This window comes from Sarcophilus harrisii, chromosome 4 (assembly GCF_902635505.1).
Source record: "Sarcophilus harrisii chromosome 4, mSarHar1.11, whole genome shotgun sequence".
NCBI classification, from domain to species: Eukaryota; Metazoa; Chordata; class Mammalia; order Dasyuromorphia; family Dasyuridae; genus Sarcophilus; species Sarcophilus harrisii.
This window is the reverse complement of record NC_045429.1, coordinates 452283922-452305366: the sequence shown is the minus strand read 5'-3', so window position 1 is coordinate 452305366 and position 21445 is coordinate 452283922. Positions and strand designations below refer to the sequence as shown.

Below are 21445 nucleotides of genomic sequence, written 5' to 3'. Positions count from 1 at the left end.
CTGATAGAGTAAAAGCACACAGCCCTGCAAGACAATACGGATCCTGGTCTAGAGGCAGGAAATAAATAATCATGCTTATTATCTTCAGAGTTAAGTGCTCTGCCTCATCTAACCAAGACACAGGAGAACCACAAGCTTACATGATCATGTGGGAGCTCTTTCATTTCCTATTTGGGGAAGTGGCTTTTTGCTCCCGTAATGTTTCCCCCTCCCCCCAACCCTATTTTAAAAAAAATTTCAGTAGAGTTGACATTATTTTATTTTTCAGTTCTTATTTTATCAAGAGTTGTACCTTCCATCCCTGGATCCAGGAAGATCAAGAAAGTGGAACAAAACTCTTCGGCCAATATTTGAAGCTTAAAATTCTAATGCTGCTGTTCCCAACACTGTTTCCCATCTCCAGGCCTTTGTGCTAACTGTGCCCTCATGTCTGTGATGCTCCGCCTCTTACCTCTGCCTCTTAATTCCCCTGGCTTCCTGTAAGAGCCAAGTTCCTCCCTTTCCAGAAAGTCTTTCCTGGATCTCCCAGCTGCTGTGCCTTCCACGCTCAGATTCCCTTCCCTTCACTCCGTATGTATCTTGCATGTATCTAGTCAGTTATATGTTGTCTGTTTCCCTGCTCCTCCCATCAAATGTGAGCTCCTTAGACTGAGGATTTTTTTCCTTTGTACCCCCCAACCTTAGCACAGTCCCTGATAGGTAATAAACACTTAAATGTTTGTTGAATAGCCGCTCAAAGACGGAAATCTCAGGCTCCCATCTTCAAAGTCTTCCTCTAAAGTGTTGTTATAACTGAGAAGGGGCCCTGTGCTTGCTTCGTCTGGTTCCTGAAGGCTGACAAGTAGAATAGGAGTTCTGGCGCATTGGCTAACCTTTAAGGGCCTCGAGGATGGATCTGGCGGCGGTGGTTGGTTTCTGTAGCCCGGGAATCAGATCAGCTATGTCACAACAGGCCCAGCGACCAGCCCGACTACCTTACGAGAAGCCAATCTCCAAGAATAATGAAATTTCCAGCCATAACATTATCTCAAAGCCCAAGGACTCGATCCTATTGCAGAGATTCTTATCCTGGGGTCTATATACTACCTAGAAGGGTTTGTAACTAGATTTCTGGAGATCCAAGAATTCAAATGGGAAGAAGAGCTACATCTTGATTTTCACTAACCTCAAAATGAGTCTTAGCATTTCTTGTTATTTAAAAACCTCCTGAAATGGAGTGCATAAGCTACAATGAACTGTCATTTTGGGTCATACATGGAACCAAAAAAGTTAAGAAGCCCTATCCTCAGGAAAGAGAATACAATTCTTCCAAAGAAGCTGCCCCAAATCCCTGAAATATTAAAATAATGAAGAGGACAGAGGGAAAAATAATCTTCAAAAACGAAACCTTTTAACCATAAGAATCAAAAGTGTGATTCTAGGTCTGGGTCTTTGAACCAGATGGTGGACATAGTTCAATCAATAAGCATTTATTAAGTGCCTACTGTATGCCATGCATTTTGCAAAGCACTGGAAATACAGAAACAAACAAAAGGCAATTTCTGTCCTCCAGGAGCTCACAAATGTGTGTAGGCACATGTGCTTGTGTGGGAATTGTGTGGGAATTTCGCAACTACCTTCATGTCTGTGTGAGATAGCGAGGGGGCATCATAGTAGACAGAACACCAGGCGCAGAGTGAAGAAGAATCATCTTCCTGAGCTCAAATCTGATCTAAAACACTTCCTAGCTGTGTGACCCTGTGCAAGTCACTCCACCCCATTTGACCTGGAGAAGGAAATGATCAATCACTCTAGTATCTCTATCAAGAAACCCCCAAATGGGATCATGAAAAGTTGGAGACAACTGAAAATGACTACACAACAAAAACCTGTGTGCATTGGAGGGGAAGGATGTGAATGTATGCTGGCAGATGAATTAGGTACATGTATTTGTATGGATGAAGAACTCTGATCAATACAATGGCCAAGTATGATTTTAGAGAGAACCAGCCAATGACCAAGAGCCATTCTTGACAGAGAAAAAATAGATCCAACATGTAGAATTTACTGGACATAATCACTAGGAGAATTTGTTTGGCTGACCATGATATTTTTAATAAAGGCTTTTTAACTTTTTTCCATTGGAAAGGAGAATTTTAAAATTAATTAATTAATTAATTTTATTATTATTAAATAATTTACTATTAAATTATGTAGTTTAATATTTTATAATTGTGTAAATTAAATAATTGTTAATCAATTAATTAAATTTTAAAATTGTTAACTGAAAAAACTATGTGTAGCCATTTGCTCCCATTTATAATGTGGTATGTGCATGTGGAAATATATACCAATGGATGAATTCTACAGCTATTGTATATATGTGAATATGTGTGCTTATATAGAATGGCCACTCCCTGAGGAAAAGAATTGTCTATCTCTGTCTTTGTATGCTTTATATCCAGCACAGTGCTTGTTAAATTGAACCAAATGTTTGTCTATACTAGTCTCTAAGGAACTGAAATTATGAAGAATCAGAAAAACAACATATACCACAGTGATGAAAATGGTATAAATGGACAAAACAGCAACAAATGATCAGAAACAGGATGCTACAGAATTCTAACGCCCAAGTATAGCCTCAGAGACAAGGGAGGACAGAACACCTCCCTCAGTTTCTTTGCAGAGCACTCCATGTCCTGGCAATAGATCGCTTGGTCTGGCTGACCTGCTCCCCCTTTTTTTTCCCTTCTTTCCTCCCTTCCTCATCCCCTCCTCAAAACAGCAAGTGATCCGATATAGATTATACATGTACAATCATCTTAAACATATTTCCATATTAGTCACGTTCTGAAAGAAAAATCAGAACAAAAGGGAAAAACCACAAGAAAAAAAGGCAAACTAAAAAAAAAAAGGTGCATCCACATTCAGCCTCCAAAGTTCTCTCCCCTTTGTTATTTCGTAACTTCATATGTGGTTTCTTAATGGGGGTTGAGGGTAAGGATAAGGGAGAATATCAAATAAGTAAATAAATTGCAGTAAAAGACTACTCTCTGAAAGGAGAGGGGGAAAGGGTTCCATTAGGATTTCTAGATTGTGTCCAAAAAGGGGGGGGGGGCTATCAACACATATTTACTTCAAAGAAAGAAAATGAGGAAGAGAAAAATCAGCAAAAGCTATATTTTTGTTCTAATTCCTCTTTCTTAAAAAAAAAAAAAGGTCTTGTTATATGAGATAGCTCTGGCAGGAGGAGGAAAGGGATCCTGGGAGAAGTTTTAGTCATGTAAAAAAAAATCAATACAATTTCATCAAGAAAAACAGAGAGAATGAGATAGAGAAAGAGAAAGAAAGGAGAGAGATGAAGGACAGAGAGGGAGGGGAAGAGAAAGAAGAGACAGTGAGAAGGATGAAAAGGAAGGAAGAAAGAAAGAGATAGAAGGAGAGGGAGGAAAAAAAGGGAAAGAAGAGAGAGAGGAAATGGGGTAAAGAGGGAAAGGGGAGAAAAGACAGGAAAGAGGAGAGAGAGAAGGGGAGACAGAGAAAAAAAGAAAAAGATAGATGGATGGATGGATGGATGGAGGTGGGGTAGAGAGGGGAATTGAAGGATTGCAATAGAAACAAACAATGTATATGCTATATCAATCACACATGAAAATTACCTGAAGGACCCCATACCTTTTACCCAGCTTGTATCTTCTGGACACTCCCAGAATCTCAGCTTCCCAGAGGCAGGAAAGGGATCTCAGAAGCTCTCTTCTATGTGCCCAACAATAATTGCCCAAATATTCTTACAAGGACCATCCTCAGCCTGCCGTTGTTCTAGCCAAGAGTGTGCATTGGCTTCCTCTTACTGAGTGTTTCGAGTTACTCATAATCTGGCTTTACCACCCTTCTCCTTTCAGACTTATTTGACATTCTGTGCATTCACATATTCAGTATTTCAGCCAAAGGGGCCCATTTGCTGTTCCCCAAACTCTTCAAACCATCTTGTGCCTTCATGCCTCTGTATAAGACAGCTCCCACATCTGGAGGGCAAACTCTCTCTCCTCGACATTTTAGAATTCTCAGCTTTCTTCAAGCCTTAACTTAGGTACCACTTCCTGCAGGAAGCAGGATCACCACCACACCACGAACCCCTCACTGGGAGGATTGGTTCAACCTGGTTACGTTTTAACCATCTGGGGCTGACATGTACACACAACACATTTTAGAACTCAACTTGCATTATTAACATTTTCTCCATCACTTTCATGAGTCTGAGATGATCAACAAAATAATAAATTGCACTTCGATTTGTAGGGTTTGCCAACTTCCAAAGTACAAATATTCCATAAGCTAATGACTTACACCTGAAGTTTCTTACTTTGTATTTTCTTTTCTATTGACGTTTTGTTCCCTCTCACCCATCCCTGGGGACTAATGTAAGACCTTTGCAGGCAGAAATGGTTGTTTTAAAGTTTGTTTTTTTTGGTCTGTGTATCTCCAACAATTCCAACAGCAAACTTAGTGTGCTGAACCGCATTAAATAGTAGGCACTTAATAAATGAGGAGAAAATATAGCAGCACATGGTGGGTGTGAGCAAGCCGCAGGGTAGAAAGATTGAGCTGCCATCAGAACAATGCATGGCGGGAAGCAGGGATGACTAGTCACATGAGAAAAGAGAGGGGTCTCCACTGGTATCCCTGGCCTATAAGGCCTCCAGTACTGGACGGACCCCCCGCGTAGAACTGATGGGAGGTTACGGACCAAAGTTCCACAGGCCCAGACAAACTGTGATCTCATCATTGGCAACCTGAGCCATGAGATCACACAGAGAAGGCAGTTCTTTTGGCTGAACACGTGCGATTGTCTGAGGGCCATATCTACTCCAAGCCCCCCGTCCTTGAGAGCCCCTAGGAAGGAAGACAATGCTGGAGACTAAGAGGAGAGAGAAAAACATCTTTAGCCCAGAGAAAGGGCCATTTGGGAAACAGCCGGCGTACTGGGAGGAACTGGGTAGACAAGCATTCTCTTCACCTGAAGGTTCAGTCAACAAGGACTCATTTCTTCCCACAGCTGTTTTACTCCTGAGCATGAGTCATCACAGACCAAGCATTCACAACACAGCCCTAAAACCTCCTTCCCTTCTTAAAAATACGTGTTTTGTTTTTCAAGTTTCTAATGAGGAAGGATAAGCCCATTTATTTCAGGAGAGAAGACTCCCGGTGGGCAAACTCCCTCTACCAATAGAGACAGGCTTTTTTTTTTTTTTGCAACTTAATTAGTCTACTCGATTTAATAATTTTAATGACTTCCCTGGGACTGCAAGAAGTTAAGGGGCTTGTCCAGAGTCACAAAGACATGGCCTATTCCCCCCTACCTAGAACAGGAATCTTGCCTCCACCTCTTAGAATCCCTGGCTGTTATTGTTGTTCATTAACCTCCACCACCCACATTAGAGTCGTTTGCTATTTCCTTCCCCAGCTCCTTTTACAAACAAGGAAAATGAGGCAAATTTGCTAATAAGTGTCTGAGGTCAGATTTGAACTCAGGAAATTGAGCCATTCTGAGTTCAGGCCCAATGTTCTGGTCACTTAGAATTCCTAGTTTCCTTCAAGTCAACTAAAGCATCACGTTCTTCATGGAGCCCTGCCAGATCCCCAGAGCGGCTCATATTCTGTAGACTTGATCCCGACAGCAGCTAATCCCTTTATGGAAAATTTTACCTTATATTTTTTGCATAAATATTTTGATAGTTGTCCTAAAATACCAATTCACCTATGTAACAAGATGCTGCTACCATATCTTTACAGGACAACAGAATTGAAAACCTGTCGTTTTGGAAAGTTGTCAACATTGCTGAAGGCCAGAATGGGACACAGAAAACAATCAAGATGAAGAGAACGTCTTTCCTAAGGGAATACTTTTAGCTCTTATCTTGCAAGTAACTAGGAAGGGAGTTTTTGAGAAAAGACTTTAATTGGTATCCTGAGAGAATGGAGTGGTTGGAATATGCTTCCAGAAATGAGTAGTAGTCAGTTTTAGGCTTGGTTATAAGTGACTTTAGCTCTAACCTTCCTCGGATTAATTATTAAATTATTTTAAAATTAAAATATAAAAATAAATAATAAATAATTTTAAATAAAAAATTAAAATTAATTATATATTCCTTCTGGTGTTAGTTATGCTGTTATTAGAGCATATAGACGGTAACCTTGATATTTATCTATTCCAAAGATAAAGTACATAAAGAGATGAATAAAAGTTTATGGGGAAAAGCGGCTTCTCTTGATTCATAAATTGTATTTAACAAACTGAGGTAAAGTCTTGGAACTAGTTGATTAATTAAAGAAATGAAAGAATTTTAGTAACTTGTGAAGAAACTTTAGAAACTATCCCACTATCTTAAAGCCTATGATGAGGTTAAATAAGGTAAATGGTTCAGTAGTGGGTAGGGTGCTTACTTGGGCTATTTGAAGAATAGAAGAACATAAAACCCTTCTATATCTATATATTGTCTTGCCTAAAAAATATAAACTCTCTGATAGCAAGTGCTATTCATTGTAATACATGGTGTAAAATGCTCTATATCTATTTCTGTCTAGACTACTTTCCTGTTAACTCAGTAATTCTTGTCAAAAAGGGATTTCCTTCCTGAGCAATTTATATTTTCAAACTTATATTGGGTAGACATTAGTTATTGAGTTCAATTATTTGATTCTTTTTATTTAATTTGCCTCATTGCAGGACCAGGAGATCATTATATACTTCTACAACAATACTAGATGATGACCAGTTCTGATGGATCAGGCCATCCTCAGCAACGAGATCAACCAAATCATTTCTAATGGAGCAGTAATGAACTGAACTAGCTATACCAGAAAAAGAACTCTGGGAGATGACTAAAACCATTACATTGAATTCCCAATCCCTATATTTATGCACACCTGCATTTTGATTTCCTTCACAAGCTAATTGTACAATAATTCAGAGTCTGATTCTTTTGTACAGCAAAATAATGTTTTGTCATGTATACTTATTTGTATCTAAGTTATATTTTAATATATTTAACATCTACTAGTCATCCTGCCATTTAGGGAGGGGTGGGGGTAAGAGGTGAAAAATTGGAACAAGAGGTTTGGCAATTGTTAATGCTGTAAAGTTACCCATGTATATATCCTGTAAATAAAAGGCTATTAAATAAAAAAAAAATAAAAAAAATAATTTGCCTCATTGCTTTGCTTTTATATTTCTTCACCACTAATAAATGCAAATAAAAACATCTCTAAAGTTGCATTTCACACCCAGAAAATTGGCAAGTTAGCAAAAGTTGAGAATAGTCAGTGTTATAGAGGTTGTGGAAAGACAGACTGATTAATGCATCAGGGATGGAGCTGTGAATTGCTCCAACCAATCTGGAAAGCAATTTGGAATTATCCTTAGAATGTGAATATATATATATATATATATATATATATATATATATATATATATATATATATATATATATATATATCAGACTCTGAATTATTGTACAATTAGCTTGTGAAGGAAATCAAAAATGCAGGTGTGCATAAATATAGGGATTGGGAATTCAATGTAATGGTTTTAGTCATCTCCCAGAGTTCTTTTTCTGGGTATAGCTAGTTCAGTTCATTACTGCTCCATTAGAAATGATTTGGTTGATCTCGTTGCTGAGGATGGCCTGATCCATCAGATGCAATATTTTTTAAAAAGTATATATATATATATATATATATATATATATATATATACTCTTTAAAAAATATTGCACTGATAGAAATATAATCCCAAAGGTATCAATCACAACAAAAAAAGGTCCTATATACATCAAAATACATATAGCAGTACTTTTCACAGTATCAGAGAGAAAAAAAGAGAGAAACAAAGACAGAGACAGAGTAGAGATTAACTGAGCCATTCCTAACTGATGGATCTCTACTTTCTCCGTCAATTTAGGAATGGCTCAATTAATCTGGGTTCACTGATACAGTGGAAATAAAGAACATAATGAAGACAGAGGGAAAGTCATATGAACTTATACAAAATGAAATTAAAAGAACCAGGGAAATTTTATATGCAATGAATACAGCAACATAAGTGGAAAGAACAGAAAAATAACACAAATGCTTCAAAATTACAATGACCAAGTTTGACTCCCACAAAAATATGATAATGCATTTTCCTTTACATTTTTACAGACCACGAGTGTGAAATATCACATATAATGTTTTACTTTTTGATATAAAAATTAATTTTGCTAAACTCTTTTTTTTTCTTATTACACAGGATGGCTCTTGATTACAAGAGTGAGAGGGATACAACCATAAAAGCAGTAGATGGTATAAAAAAGTCAATAAAATATATGAAATATTTTTTCTTTTAGAAAAAAGACCATCTACTATAACATTATGTCTATTTTTTCATAACTACAAAACATATCTAAAATGATCTACACAGACATTAAGGATATATTTGATAAGAACTTGAAAAAAGCCCAGGTCTTTGGAGATGATTTCTTTCAGCAAACTACATTTTTAAAAGCATGTAATTAACTAAAAATAAGGTTCCCCACTATATCTTCTTAGTGTTGATTTTAAAAAATCATTTTATTTGATAGGAAAACCTTTAATATCACTCTTCAAACAAATGTCTCCAAGAAGCTATGATGGCTGCAACTCCATCTATAACAAAAGCTTCACTGGCTGAAAACTGACACCAAACAAAGCCCAAAGAAAAGACACAAGTTCACTTAAGGTACTCACCAGTATTACAGAAGCTGTCCTGCACGGTGGCCAAATGGAAAAAGGACTCCTCATTCATGGTGACATTCTCCAAACGCCCCCATTCATAGGTGACATTGTATTAATTGCATCACATCCTGGAACAAAACAAGCCAAGTCAATAAAATCTTTAATAATTTAAAAGATATTAGGTTAACCATCCACACAGGAAAAGCAAAGTGGATGAATAATATATGTGGCACATGACCCGTGAAAGTTCTCCTCGGCGATCGGAATCCTCCACTGAGGCGAGGAGGCAATGGAAGAGAGTTTATTCACCAATGTGACCTGGCCAAAGCAAACGGGTGCCCACTGGGAGTGGGGAAAAAGGGAAGGAATCCCCAGTGTTCACAAGCAGTGTGGGAACCCATTTCTCCTGAACTTGAGAAGGTCAGTTGTAGGATAAAGATCCCAGACCGTCAGTCTTTTTTTGGAGGTAAAAACAAGTAGAAAATAGCAGTACCCCAACACGAATATTCTTGTCCCCACCCATTCCATAGCTTTTAGGTGCTGGGAAGCCACCATGGGTCCACTGGTCTGAGCTTCGCTTCTCTTAGCCCAACAGGGTCCCTGACAGAGGAATCCAGTCCTACTGGATGGGGGTTAACCTCAGCCTTTTCCATGCTTTTGGGTCCCTCTGCTATTTCTTGGGCCCAAGAAGTAAATCTCACAAGCACGAGAAAGGAGACATTAGCTAGAAGTTTATTTGAGAGGTTTAGTAGACTTCAAGTTCCACCAGGGAGCAAAAGGTGGGTTGGGCCACGGGTGGAGTAGATAACCTAGAGCCCTGAGAAGGATGTAAGCTCAGTGATAAGTCAGGAGTCTGTGGGTGTTTGGCCTGAAGAAGAAAAGCCCAGGGACGGCAGCAGAGGCTGAGGAGATCCTGAAGTACTTGGAGGCAGCCTCAGGTTCTTCCCACCAGGAAATGCTGTGATTCCAGGACTCCAGGGCTGTAGTTTGGGTGTCACACCCCCAGGGTGGATCAGATTCTGATGAAGGAACAAGGCTTGGAGCCTCCATGGTCCAGTCCCTTACCCAGGACACTCCTGTCTGCACCGGAGCCATTCCAGAGCCAATTTTGACACCTTCTCCCTAGAGTCTCATTCAGCGAAAGCTCACTCTGGCCCCTTAGTCCCAGCCCAGGGTGAGAGGCAAAGGTCTTCTCCAAAGAGCCAGATTTCCATCCTCCCTCCAATTGATGGCTTGGCTTCCTTCACCCTAGAGGAGCCCATCTTACAACTTCTCCTTTGCCATATTCAGGCAGCTCAGAAAGCCTCTTTTGGAAGGTCCCCTGCTGGTTCCCCAGACAATTTGGCAGAGTCTGGTCCTAACACGGCGCAGCCAGAGCAGTGATGGGTGGAGACGGGCTCTCAGCCACAGAAGAACCCAGCTGGCCCGCCCTTTTAGAACCAAGAACTGAAGCCTGCGTGTGATTAGCCGTGACGTTTGGGAAACAGGAACACTGGAGAAGAAGTCACAATGGGGACTTTCTCCTTGGTCTTGGTAATGAGGATCTTATATAAACACACTTAGAAAAGTCTCCCAGGAGAAAACACAGCAAAGCTCGAAAACTGAACGCCACCGTCATGGCAACATGGCCAAGAGCGAAGAATGCTACTTCTGGAAGCAGAGACCGGACCGGAATCCCAGCTCTCTAATTAATGGCCTGTCTCCTTCGGCCATGTCCTGCCCTCAGTTTCCTCATCTGATGAATGGAAGGGCTGGCCCAGGTGACTTCCAAGGGCCTTCCTGGGCCCAGTCTGCGGCCTGCGGCCGGGCCGTAAGCTAAGCTTTGGGGAGGGAGGGGCGTTTCCTGCACCAACGGAGAGAGATCGAGGCTCCGGGCACATGGTGAGGGATCGTGTGCTCACAGTGGATTCAGGATCACAGGTAAAGGGGCAGGTCAGAGCCTCCCCAGCTGTGGATCAGAGCATCGGAAGGAGCTGTGGTGCAACCTTTGCTGACACAGGGGTTGGGGACTGGGAATGAGATAAACTGGAGACAGAGGGAAGAGGAGGGAGGTTAGAAAAGGCAACGGCCCCTCAGTCTCCTTGTATCACCCTCTCATACCAGGAGATCCATTCTGGGTTGGATTACCAGCAGCCACTGCCAGGTGGCTCCCATGTATTCCAACAGGACTCCAGTTCAACCTCTCCATTTTAAAGAGGAAAACCAGTGCCCAGAGGAGGGAAGTTACTCGCCCACGCTCACCCAGTTAGTGCCAGATCCAGCACTGGATCTGAACCTCGGCCTCCGGCTCCAGATTCCAGCCCGCTCCACTGGATCGAGCTGCCTCTCTTTTCAAATGTAACTGAATTCTTTTGGCTTCTGGCACAGCCAGTGGGAGGAAGTGTCAGATGGGGGGAAAGCATTGGTCAATAAATGTAGGAGCCCGGATCCCAAGTCCGGATCCCAGGTCCAGATCCGCCACTAGCCCCCTGGAGGACCTGCATGGAGCAGTGGGCCTGGCATTAGAAACAGCCTCAGACACTTAATAACTGTGAGACCCTGAATAAACCACTTAGCTCTTTTGCCTCAGTTTCCCAAATTGTAAAATGGGGATCACAGTAACACCTAAAACACAGGGTTGCTGCGAGGACCAAATGAGGTCCTATTTGTGCAGCGCCTGGCATATAGTACATGCTTAAACACGTTTCCTTTCTTCCTCTGACCATCAGTCCCCTCACCTTCACTGGACTGGAGGATCTCTGAGCTTCTTTTCAAATCTGAATGTCTGATAGTTTTGTCAAACACCTTTCAACCACAAGGGTCCCACATGTACCAAAATATTTCTCACTGCCCTTTTGGGGGACAAAGGAGGGGAGAGATCCTAGAGAACCACCTGAGGAGGTGGGAAAGGCTGTCTCTAAAACCCTCTGTAATAAGAAAAAGGCACGTGTCAGCAACGGGAGAAGGGCTGCAAGGGAGGCTGCCGGATGCTCTGCCACTTTCCTGGCTCTGTGCTTCCATCGTCGGCACGTTCCCGGTCCTGGGGGAGCCAGAGCCCACCCCACCTACCTCCTTCTGACCACCAGAGCAGGTGCAGCCGAGGCCGAAGCCCTCCCCAATCTGGCTCACTGTTGCCAGGGGATCGCCTTGAGTCCTCCAGCCATTCAGGCTGCAGTGGGAGCTGGGAAAATCCAACCTCCTTCCAAAGCATTTAAAAGGCAGGACAGAAAAACAAAGAGCTTCCTTGGGCACAGTGCCACCTGTGCAAAGCGACAGTGCAGCCGAGGGAGAGTTTGGCTGAACCAGAAACCATCGCAAAACATCTCTGAGGTGCACCTGCTGCCCGGCGGCCAGGCCGACAAAGGCAAGGCTCCCCCCGGATCAAAGGCGCCCAGTCCCTCCCTTGGCCAGTAGGAGGGCAGCTGGAAAATGCCCATTTTAGAGACAAAGAGCCTCAGTAAGAAAAGGAAGGAAGAGGGAGAAGCCCATGAACTGGAGAACTTCAAACTTCCCCCCGGTGTTAGGGGAACTAGCCCAGGAGGAAGGAGCCACGGATTCTGATCCACATGTTGCCACTGTGTGGCCAAGCCGTTTCCCTTTCTGAGCCACATTACAGGAGGGGGCCTTACCTTTCCTCTACCATTCGGAGACCTGGGACAGGTACGCCAGATTTCCCGTCTCACCAAGCTTCGCTCCCCCAACCTCGGCCCGGTCTGGAGCCAGTTCCACCTCTGCCTGCTGAAAAAAAGAACCAGAACAAAAAATGAGGGCACTTCAGTGTGCAGTATGCGCTCTCTGGGAGAACAAAGCAAACAGCAGCTCTCCCATCTGGTCAGGCTGCTTTTCTGCTGCTCAAGGGAACAGCTTCAAACTGGGCCCCTCACCTGCAGCTCTGGCTTCCAACCGCCACAACTACCCACCCACCTCATTCCCCAAGCCACAGACTGCCTCCCCCCAAACTTCTTCAGCCCACAATTGCCTTCTACCCCATCTCCCCATTCCCTCAGACCAACTGCCTCCACCCCATTTCCCCACTGTCTCAGATAACAAACAAGCTGCCTTCCCCCCAAACCTCCACCTCCTTCAGCCCACTGATTGCCTCCTGCCCCATCTTCCCACTCCCTCAGATCACAAGCTGCCTTCCACCCCATCTCCCCATTCCCTCAGACCAACTGCCTTCTACCCCATCTCCCCATTCCCTTAGATCAACTGCCTTCACCCCATTTCCCCACTCCCTCAGATAAGCTGGCTTCCTCCCAAACCCCTACCTCCTTCAGCCCACTAATTGCCTCCTGCCCCATCTTCCCACTCCCTCAGATCACAAGCTGCCTTCCACCCCATCTCCCCATTCCCTCAGACCAACTGCCTTCTACCCCATCTCCCCATTCCCTTAGATCAACTGCCTTCACCCCATTTCCCCCCTCCCTCAGATAAGCTGGCTTCCTCCCAAACCCCTACCTCCTTCAGCCCACTAATTGCCTCCTGCCCCATCTTCCCACTCCCTCAGATCATAAGCTGCCTTCCACCCCATCTCCCCATTCCCTCAGACCACCAACTGCCTTCCACCCCATTTCCCCACTCCCTCAGATAACAAGCTGCCTTCCCCCCAAACCCTCACCTCCTTCAGCCCACTGATTGCCTCCTACCCCATTCCCCCACTCCCTCAGACCACCGACTGCCTTCCACCCCATCTCCCCATTTTTTCAGACCATCTCATTCCCCCACTCTCAGACATCCTTCTCTTAGTCCCACCCAAACAGTCTCTTAATGAATTATTCAGAAAGAAGAGAAAAGCTCCTATCTCTAGCTAAGTGATAACAGCTATAATAAAAAACTACAAATTTGCGAATAAATTAGCTTGGGCAGACGACCAGGCTTTTGTGTTTAAAAGAATGGTTTGAAGGTTGCCCACTATCACCGTTACTATTTAATATTGTATTAGAAATGCTAGCTTTAGCAATAAGAGCTGAGAAAGAGATTAAAGGAATAAGAATAGGCAATGAGGAAACCAAATTATCACTCTTTGCCGATGACATGATGGTATTCTTAGAGAACCCCAGAGATTCTGCTAAAAAGTTATTAGAAATAATCCACAACTTTAGCAAAGTTGCTGGTTATAAAATAAACCCACATAAGTCATCAGCATTCTTATATATCACTAACAAAATCCAACAGTCAGAGTTACAAAGAGAAATTCCATTTAAAGTAACTACTGATAATATAAAATATTTAGGAATCTATCTGCCAAGGGAAAATCAGAAACTTTATGAGCAAAATTACAGACCACTTTTCACACAAATTAAGTCTGATCTAACCAATTGGAAAAATATTAAATGCTCTTGGATAGGGCGAGCAAATATAATAAAGATGACAATATTACCTAAACTAATCTATTTATTTAGCGCTATACCAATCAGACTCCCAAAAAACTATTTTAATGACCTAGAAAAAATAACAACAAAGTTCATATGGAAAAACAAAAGGTCAAGAATTTCAAGGGAATTAATGAAAAAAAAATCAAATGATGGTGGCTTAGCTGTACCAGATCTAAAATTATATTATAGAGCAGCAGTTACCAAAACTATTTGGTATTGGCTAAGGAATAGATTAGTTGATCAGTGGAATAGATTAGGTTCAAGGGATAAAACAGTCAACAAATATAGCAACCTAGTCTTTGACAAACCCAAAGATCCCAGCTTTTGGGATAAGAACTTACTGTTTGATAAAAATTGCTGGGAAAATTGGAAACTAATATGGCAGAAACTAGGCATTGATCCATACTTAACGCCGTACACCAAGATAAGGTCAAAATGGGTTCATGACCTAGGCATAAAGAATGAAATTATTAATAATTAGAGGAACACAGGATAGTTTACCTCTCAGACCTGTGGAAGGGGAAGGTCTTTATGACCAAAGAAGAACTAGAGATCATTACTGATCACAAAATAGAAAATTTCGATTATACCAAACTGAAAAGTTTTTGTACAAACAAAACTAATGCAGACAAGATTAGAAGGGAAGCAATAAACTGGGAAAATATTTTTACAGTCAAAGGTTCTGATAAAGGCCTCATTTCCAAAATATATAGAGAATTAACTCTAATTTATAAAAAATCAAGCCATTCTCCAATTGAAAAATGGTCAAAGGATATGAACAGACAATTCTCAGATGAAGAAATTGAAACTATTTCTAGTCATATGAAAAGATGCTCCAAGTCATTATTAATCAGAGAAATGCAAATTAAGACAACTCTAAGATACCACTACACACCTGTCAGATTGGCTAAGATGACAGGAAAAAATAATGATGATTGTTGGAGGGGATGCGGGAAAACTGGGACATTGATGCATTGTTGGTGGAGTTGTGAACGAATCCAACCATTTTGGAGAGTAGTTTGGAACTATGCTCAAAAAGTTATCAAACTTGCATACCCTTTGATCCAACAGTGTTACTACTGGGATTATATCCCAAAGAGATTATAAAGAAGGGAAAGGGACCTGTATGTGCACGAATGTTTGTGGCAGCCCTTTTTGTAGTGGTAAAAACTGGAAACTGAATGGATGTCCATCAGTTGGAGAATGGCTGAATAAATTGTGGTATATGAAAATTATGGAATATTACTGTTCTGTAAGAAATGACCAACAGGATGATTTCAGAAAGGCCTGGAGAGACTTACACGAACTGATGCTGAGTGAAATGAGCAGGACCAGGAGATCATTATATACTTCAACAACAATACTATATGATGACCAGTTCTGATAGACCAGGCCATCCTCAGCAACGAGATCAACCAAATCATTTCCAACGGAACAGTAATGAACTGAACCAGCTACGCCCAGAAAAAGAACTCTGGGAGATGACTAAAAACCATTACATTGAATTCCCAATCCCTATATTTATGCCCACCTGCATTTTTGATTTCCTTCACAAGCTAATTGTACAATATTTCAGAGTCTGATTCTTTTTGTACAGCAAAATAATGTTTTGGTCATGTATACTTATTGTGTATCTAATTTATATTTTAATGTACTTAACATCTACTGGTCATCCTGCCATCTGGGGGAGGGGGTGGGGGGGATAAGAGGGGAAAAATTGGAACAAGAGGTTTGGCAATTGTTAATGCTGTAAAGTTACCCATGCATATATCCTGTAAATAAAAGGCTATTAAATTAAAAAAAAAAAGGAAAACAAATAAAAAAGGAAAACAAATAACAAAAACAAAACAAAACAAAAAAAAAAGAATGGTTTGCTTAATGCATTAAAACTCTGGTTTATTTCTACTCTTCTTTAAACTTTGAAAGCTGTGGTGTCATTTCCTTAGGATCTTAGATCTAAATCTAGGAGAGACCCCTGAAGCATATCCATAGGATCCACAGAGATGGGAAGGCATCTCAGAGTCCAATCCCGAGGAATCAGAGGAAATGGCTTGGTCAAGATCATACAGGTAGCAAGTCTCACTAGATCTGCCTCCAGCACCATCCCCCCCACCCACTCTACCACACTTCCACCTTCTTCATTTTAAGGGATGTTCATTTTTAGGAGATCTAGAAGCCCAAATGTGGAGTATTTTTTTTTTTAACAGAAATGAATTTAGAATATTCTGACTTAACAGCCAACATGGCTGATGTCCAGCTTGTGGCTCTGGGACCGTCACTCAGAGCTTACAATAAGAATGAGATAAGGAAAGCAGTGTTAGATTGAGAAACAGAGGTGGAAGAAAAAAGGAAAAAGGGGAGGAAAGCGGGAGGAAAAAGGGAAGAGAAAAGGGAGGAAGAAGGGAAGAATGGAGGAAAGGAAAAAAAGGAATGAAGCTGACAAAGGAAGGGGAAAAAGGAAAGAAAGATTTATTAGGGGATTAATAATATTTACACTGGGCACCGTACTAAGCACCGACAATACAATCTCAAACAAATATGTCAGAGACAGGAAGACGAAGACAAAGACATTTGAATGAGCGAAAATACAGAGCCGAGTTCTGGACCTAGCAAAGGGGAAGCCGGGTCATCAAAGGCAATGGGGGAGACGGAAAAAGCTCCCAGAAGGCAGCCGGCCCATGGGTGCTTTGCTAGTTTCTATAATTAATGCTGACAAAAGACCTGGAGCCGAGTTACCGGGGGAACGAAACAGAGGAGACGGATCTCGGGCTTCTGTGTGCAGCAGCGGGGCAGGAGCCAGAAGGAAGAGCTCAGTGAGGTCCCAGCTTGGCAGCTGGAGGAAAAATGCGGCCCGAGGGCCCAGAGACGACCCAAGAGAACAATGGCAGGTACGAGATAACACCCTTTCTCCGGGCCAGCGCCTGGGAAGCCACCAGCATCTCATCCTCTAGGAAAAACTATTACTCAACCCTTTTGTGGGTGTGTTTGCCATTCTCTGCATCAAAGTGCAGGTACTTGCAGAGGAGGCTGGGGCTGGTTCTGGAAGGGCGCTCAGGGATCATTTAGTCCAGTTACAGATAAAGAGACTGGGCAATGTCACAACCTCCTGGTCCTCAAAAAGTTCTGGAAAGGCCCTCAGGGATCACCTAGTCCAGTTACAGGTGAGGGAACTGAGGACCAGGGGGCTGACATTGCCCAAACACCAATGGGGGGATTTGAACCCAGGTTCTCTGCCTCCAGAGCCATGGCTTCCCCCCCCCCCAGGCTACCCCACCTCCATAAAATTAGGTTCAACACGATTTATTTTTCTGTCTCCCTCAAAGCCAAATATAGGCACTCATGTTGGACAGAGGCAGCTTCTGATGGATATTTACTGAGTGGTGAATGAGATCATGAAGGGGCTCCTCTGGGTTCTCAGGGTCACAAGGCTCTGGATTAAACCTCTCTCCACAACTCAGCTCCTGCTAAATGTCAAGGCTCCTCACTGCTCCCCAGGGAGGATCACAGCCCCAGAGCTTCCCCCACAAACCATCAGCTTCCATATCAGATTTAGTGCTTCCAAAACACCCTATCCTGACCTGGAGCCAGGGCACCAAGAACCCACCTGGGAGGCTCATAGCCCCCGTGACCCTCGGCGAGGGCTTCCCATCTCAGCCTGCCTTTCCTGCCTCATACAATGATTGGTTGTGAGGCCTGAAGCAATTCTCCCCCTCATTGGGCCTCAGTCTACCCCTCTGTAAGACGAGGGCTTTGGAGTGGATGGGCTCTGAGCCCTCCCCTCGAGCCGATGCCTTTTCTGAGGTGCAGAAGGTGCAGACGTATGTGTTAGGGAACAGTGATGGAGGCGGAGGGCAGAGGATGGGGGGCAGCCTGTCCCCCCGCTGACTTTGCTGGACATGTCCATGCACCCCCATTTGATTTGCCAACCAATCCTTGGCGTCTCTTGCCTGAAATGTCAGAGAGAGGGAAACGACCAGCCTGACCAGAAAGAAAGCTTGTCCCCTCCCTGAAAAGCAAAGGCCTTCACCGTGCTGTCTCTCAGCTCTGGAGAAAGACTGGATTTGGAGAGAAGAGAAGAGTCTGAGATAAAAAAAGGTCGGGGGCAGAGGTGACCAGGAGGATGGGGTGCTATCAACCAGGTGGGCGCTTGGGAGGGAAAAGTTTAGGAGGAAAGAGAAACAGGTGGGGCGTGTTGAGATGCCCAGGAGACATTCATCCTCAGGAAGAGGAGTCCCCGTTATCAGAGTCGCTCCTTCTGGTCTGGTGACATGGGAGGAGCTGGTTTGAAGGGTTTCAGACTGTGGGGATTTCTGACTTAACATGTCAACTTAGTTAAGTTTTATTATCTCCCCTCGTACTGGGTATCATTTCCATTATTTCCTTTTGGCTGCCTCTAGCAGACAGTCACCTCCTTGTAATGCTGTCTCTAATCAGCCAGACCTTTGGAAACTGGATAAGCATGCTAATTAGGAGCAAGGCTTGGGCCAAGGTCGGAAAAGGCTTGGAAAGTCCCAGAGCCGGCTCTTTCCCCACCTAGCTCGTGACTTTGGACAAGTCTTTGTGCATGCTTCCTTGTCCAGTCAACACAAAACAAATCCCATTCATTCATTTGTCTGCAGAAAGATTGTGTCTAGATGACCCCTCAATGTACTTGAGATTCTAAAGGTCTCTCCTAGACTGATGACCAAGAATTTCTTATACAAAGTACACGTTTCTCCAGAGCCTTCCACTACCCCAGAATGCATTTCACTAGTTTCTCCTAATGGACAGCTCGTGTGATCAAGGTAAGTTGGAACATACTGAAAGGGAAAATCTCATGTTTCCTTGAGGAGCACAGAAGACCATATCCACTAAACCTGTATATGTGTGTATATACAACATAATAACATAAATTGTTATTCATATATATATATATATATATATATATATATATACATAATACACTATATACATATATCTAATATGTGTGTGTACATATATGTATATGACTGAGCAAATTATAGCCTATGACATGGCTTAACATCTCTGGGACTTCTTTTCCTTAAATAAAAAATGAAACTGTTGGAATCAATGTCCCTGGACGGCCCTTCCAACTCTAAGATCTCTGTTCCTCAAGTTTGATCTGGAAGAAGAGAAAAAAAAATCCACCTCCCTCCATTATTTGCAGAAGCTGGGGACCATGAATATGTTGTTCAAACTTAGTTGTTGTGCTGAACCATCTTCTCTCCTAATCACCTTTCGCCCTTTATTTTTCTTTGTTCCTGGGCCTTCTCCAGTCATCATGATCTATCTCTGGCCACTGGATCCAGACAGTTCTGGAGAAGAAAGTGAGACTTTGTCCAACTCTCTCTCATCTAGATCCAATCCACCTCCCGACAAAGGTCAAACGATCAGAGCAGCATAGATGAAAAAAACCATCGAGTTCAACTCCCTCGTTTTACAGATGAGGAAACTAAGGCACGGAATGTCTAATGATTTCCCCAGGGCCAGACAACTCTAAAAAAACAAATTATCAATAAAATAGTATCATTTTATGAATATTAATATACACTTTTTAATAACCTGATTGTAACCATAATAACCAGCATGAAGGAGAATCAGGGCATGATGATCTGACAGTAAGAAATAAGTAATTCTCTAATTAATTTTCTCCATCAAGAAAGGTAAAGGAGGGGATGGTCTTTGGGCCTCCAGCCCAGGTCAGGCAGGGATCATTCCAGGTGAAGCAGGGAAAGGGAGCAGGCAAGAATCCAGGAAGAGGGAGGAACTTCAAGGGAGGAACTGGAGCTCCTGTCTCCGACAACCAACAGCCTTCCTGCAGATTTCACCTGCTCTCCTCCATCCTGGCCTGCCCTGGAACATCCTCTCCCTGGCCGCCATCCCTCACCAGACCATACTCATCTAGCCTACCTACTCCTTCTCCTGGAACTCTCCCTTTCTCCAGCCAGATCACGGGGATCCTCCCTCCTCCTTCTCCTGGAATTCTCCCTTTCTCCAGCCAAATGACTGGGATCCTCCCTCCTTCTCCTGGAACTCGCCCTTTCTCAGCCAGATCAGTGGGTGGGGATTCCCACCTGTTTGTGAAAACCACTTTGACTGCCTCACCACTGCCCCCTCCCCACCTCACCCCCAGCTGCTTCTCTGGACACTGGCTTGTTTGTTCTGACACTCTGTGGCTGCTCTTACGGCTGCCTGTGAACTCGAGGAGGGGGAGTGCTACATTGGTCAGACTGACCCCTCACATCTTGGGTCTGATGCTTTCCAAAGCCCTTTCCCAGCTCTGGGAACACAAGAGAAGGAGTCCCTGGGAGCCCAACAGGCCAGGTACTGTTATCAGCATTTTACAAAGGAGTAAAACAAGGTCCGAGGCAGCTGGAGGCACAAGCCCATCAGCAGCAGGATGAGGCCCAGAACTTCAGTCACTCCTCTTCCCACAAACCCAGTCTGCCTCCCCAGGCGTGCCGCAAATCAGCTGCTTCTCACGCCAGCAATCCCACAAGTGTCCCTCCCCTCCCACAGGCAGTCCGGAGCTAAGATGTAGAACCACGAAACAATAATAACTAACAATTATAGCGTGCGTGCCAAGCTGTGGGATAAGCCCTTTACAGTTATTATCTCACTTGGCCCTCACTTGGGAAGCGGGTTCTATTATTATCCCCATTTCATAGATAAAGGAACTGAGGCAAAGAGAGCCAGAGGGACCTCTCCAGAGTCACCCAGTTAATGAGTGTCCGAGGAGAAACTCCAAGGCTGGTTTTTCGGGCTCCAAAGCCGTCCCACACCACTACTTTTCTTGGCTAGTGTTACACTTGGTCTGGCTGAGCTCACAGAAGGCGATGCCATCAAAGCATCGGGTGGCTCAGAACACAGCCCAGCAGGGGAGCCAGAGCCGGTATATTGTAAGGCAATGCGTGAGGGAGGCAGCTAAACCCCAGGAAACAGAAGCGATCAACAAACAGGTATCGAAGGCTCACTCTGGGCAAGGCACGCGGTAGGTACCAGGTACACAAAAAAATTACACAGTCCCTTCCTCCCAGGAGCTTTATCAACAGACAGATAGTGGCAAAACGGGAATAGGCCCCTGGCCCTGAGAATTTACTTCAGTAGCTTTTTCTGTGATGTGTGGCTGTCTCTTTCAGGGTAGAAAATCCAATCCTTCCTCCACACTTTTTATAGGAATGAATCTCCAGTTTGGAAATTCAGGCATTTTGTCTCAGCCATCCTGAGCCTGGGAAGTGAATTTCTTGAACCCAAGTAGAAAACTACACTTATCCCTAGTTAATGTCATCTTTTTAGACTCGGCCCAGTTTCCTGGCTGGAGAACCTCAATATAAAATATTTTCCATTTTCCTCAATAT

At 43.3% G+C, this 21445-nt stretch overlaps 1 protein-coding gene across 5 annotated transcripts in view; it reads right to left on the bottom strand.

Moving 5' to 3' along the window:
- The window catches only part of ST6GAL1 (ST6 beta-galactoside alpha-2,6-sialyltransferase 1), a 111451-nt gene that overhangs the window by 70776 nt on the left and 19230 nt on the right, over nt 1–21445 (bottom strand). For 2 of the 5 annotated variants that reach the window (XM_031968052.1, XM_031968053.1), the window contains exons 2-3: nt 12342–12450; nt 8746–8861 (exon numbers count right to left, since the gene is read on the bottom strand). In XM_031968052.1, the coding sequence (XP_031823912.1) occupies nt 8746–8803 (58 nt within the window). In that variant the 5' untranslated portion in view covers nt 8804–8861; nt 12342–12450. Of the gene's footprint in view, nt 1–3654; nt 5197–8745; nt 8862–12341; nt 12451–21445 lie in introns of those variants that run through there. The other 3 variants (XM_031968054.1, XM_031968058.1, XM_031968057.1) reach the window with 2 other exon arrangements.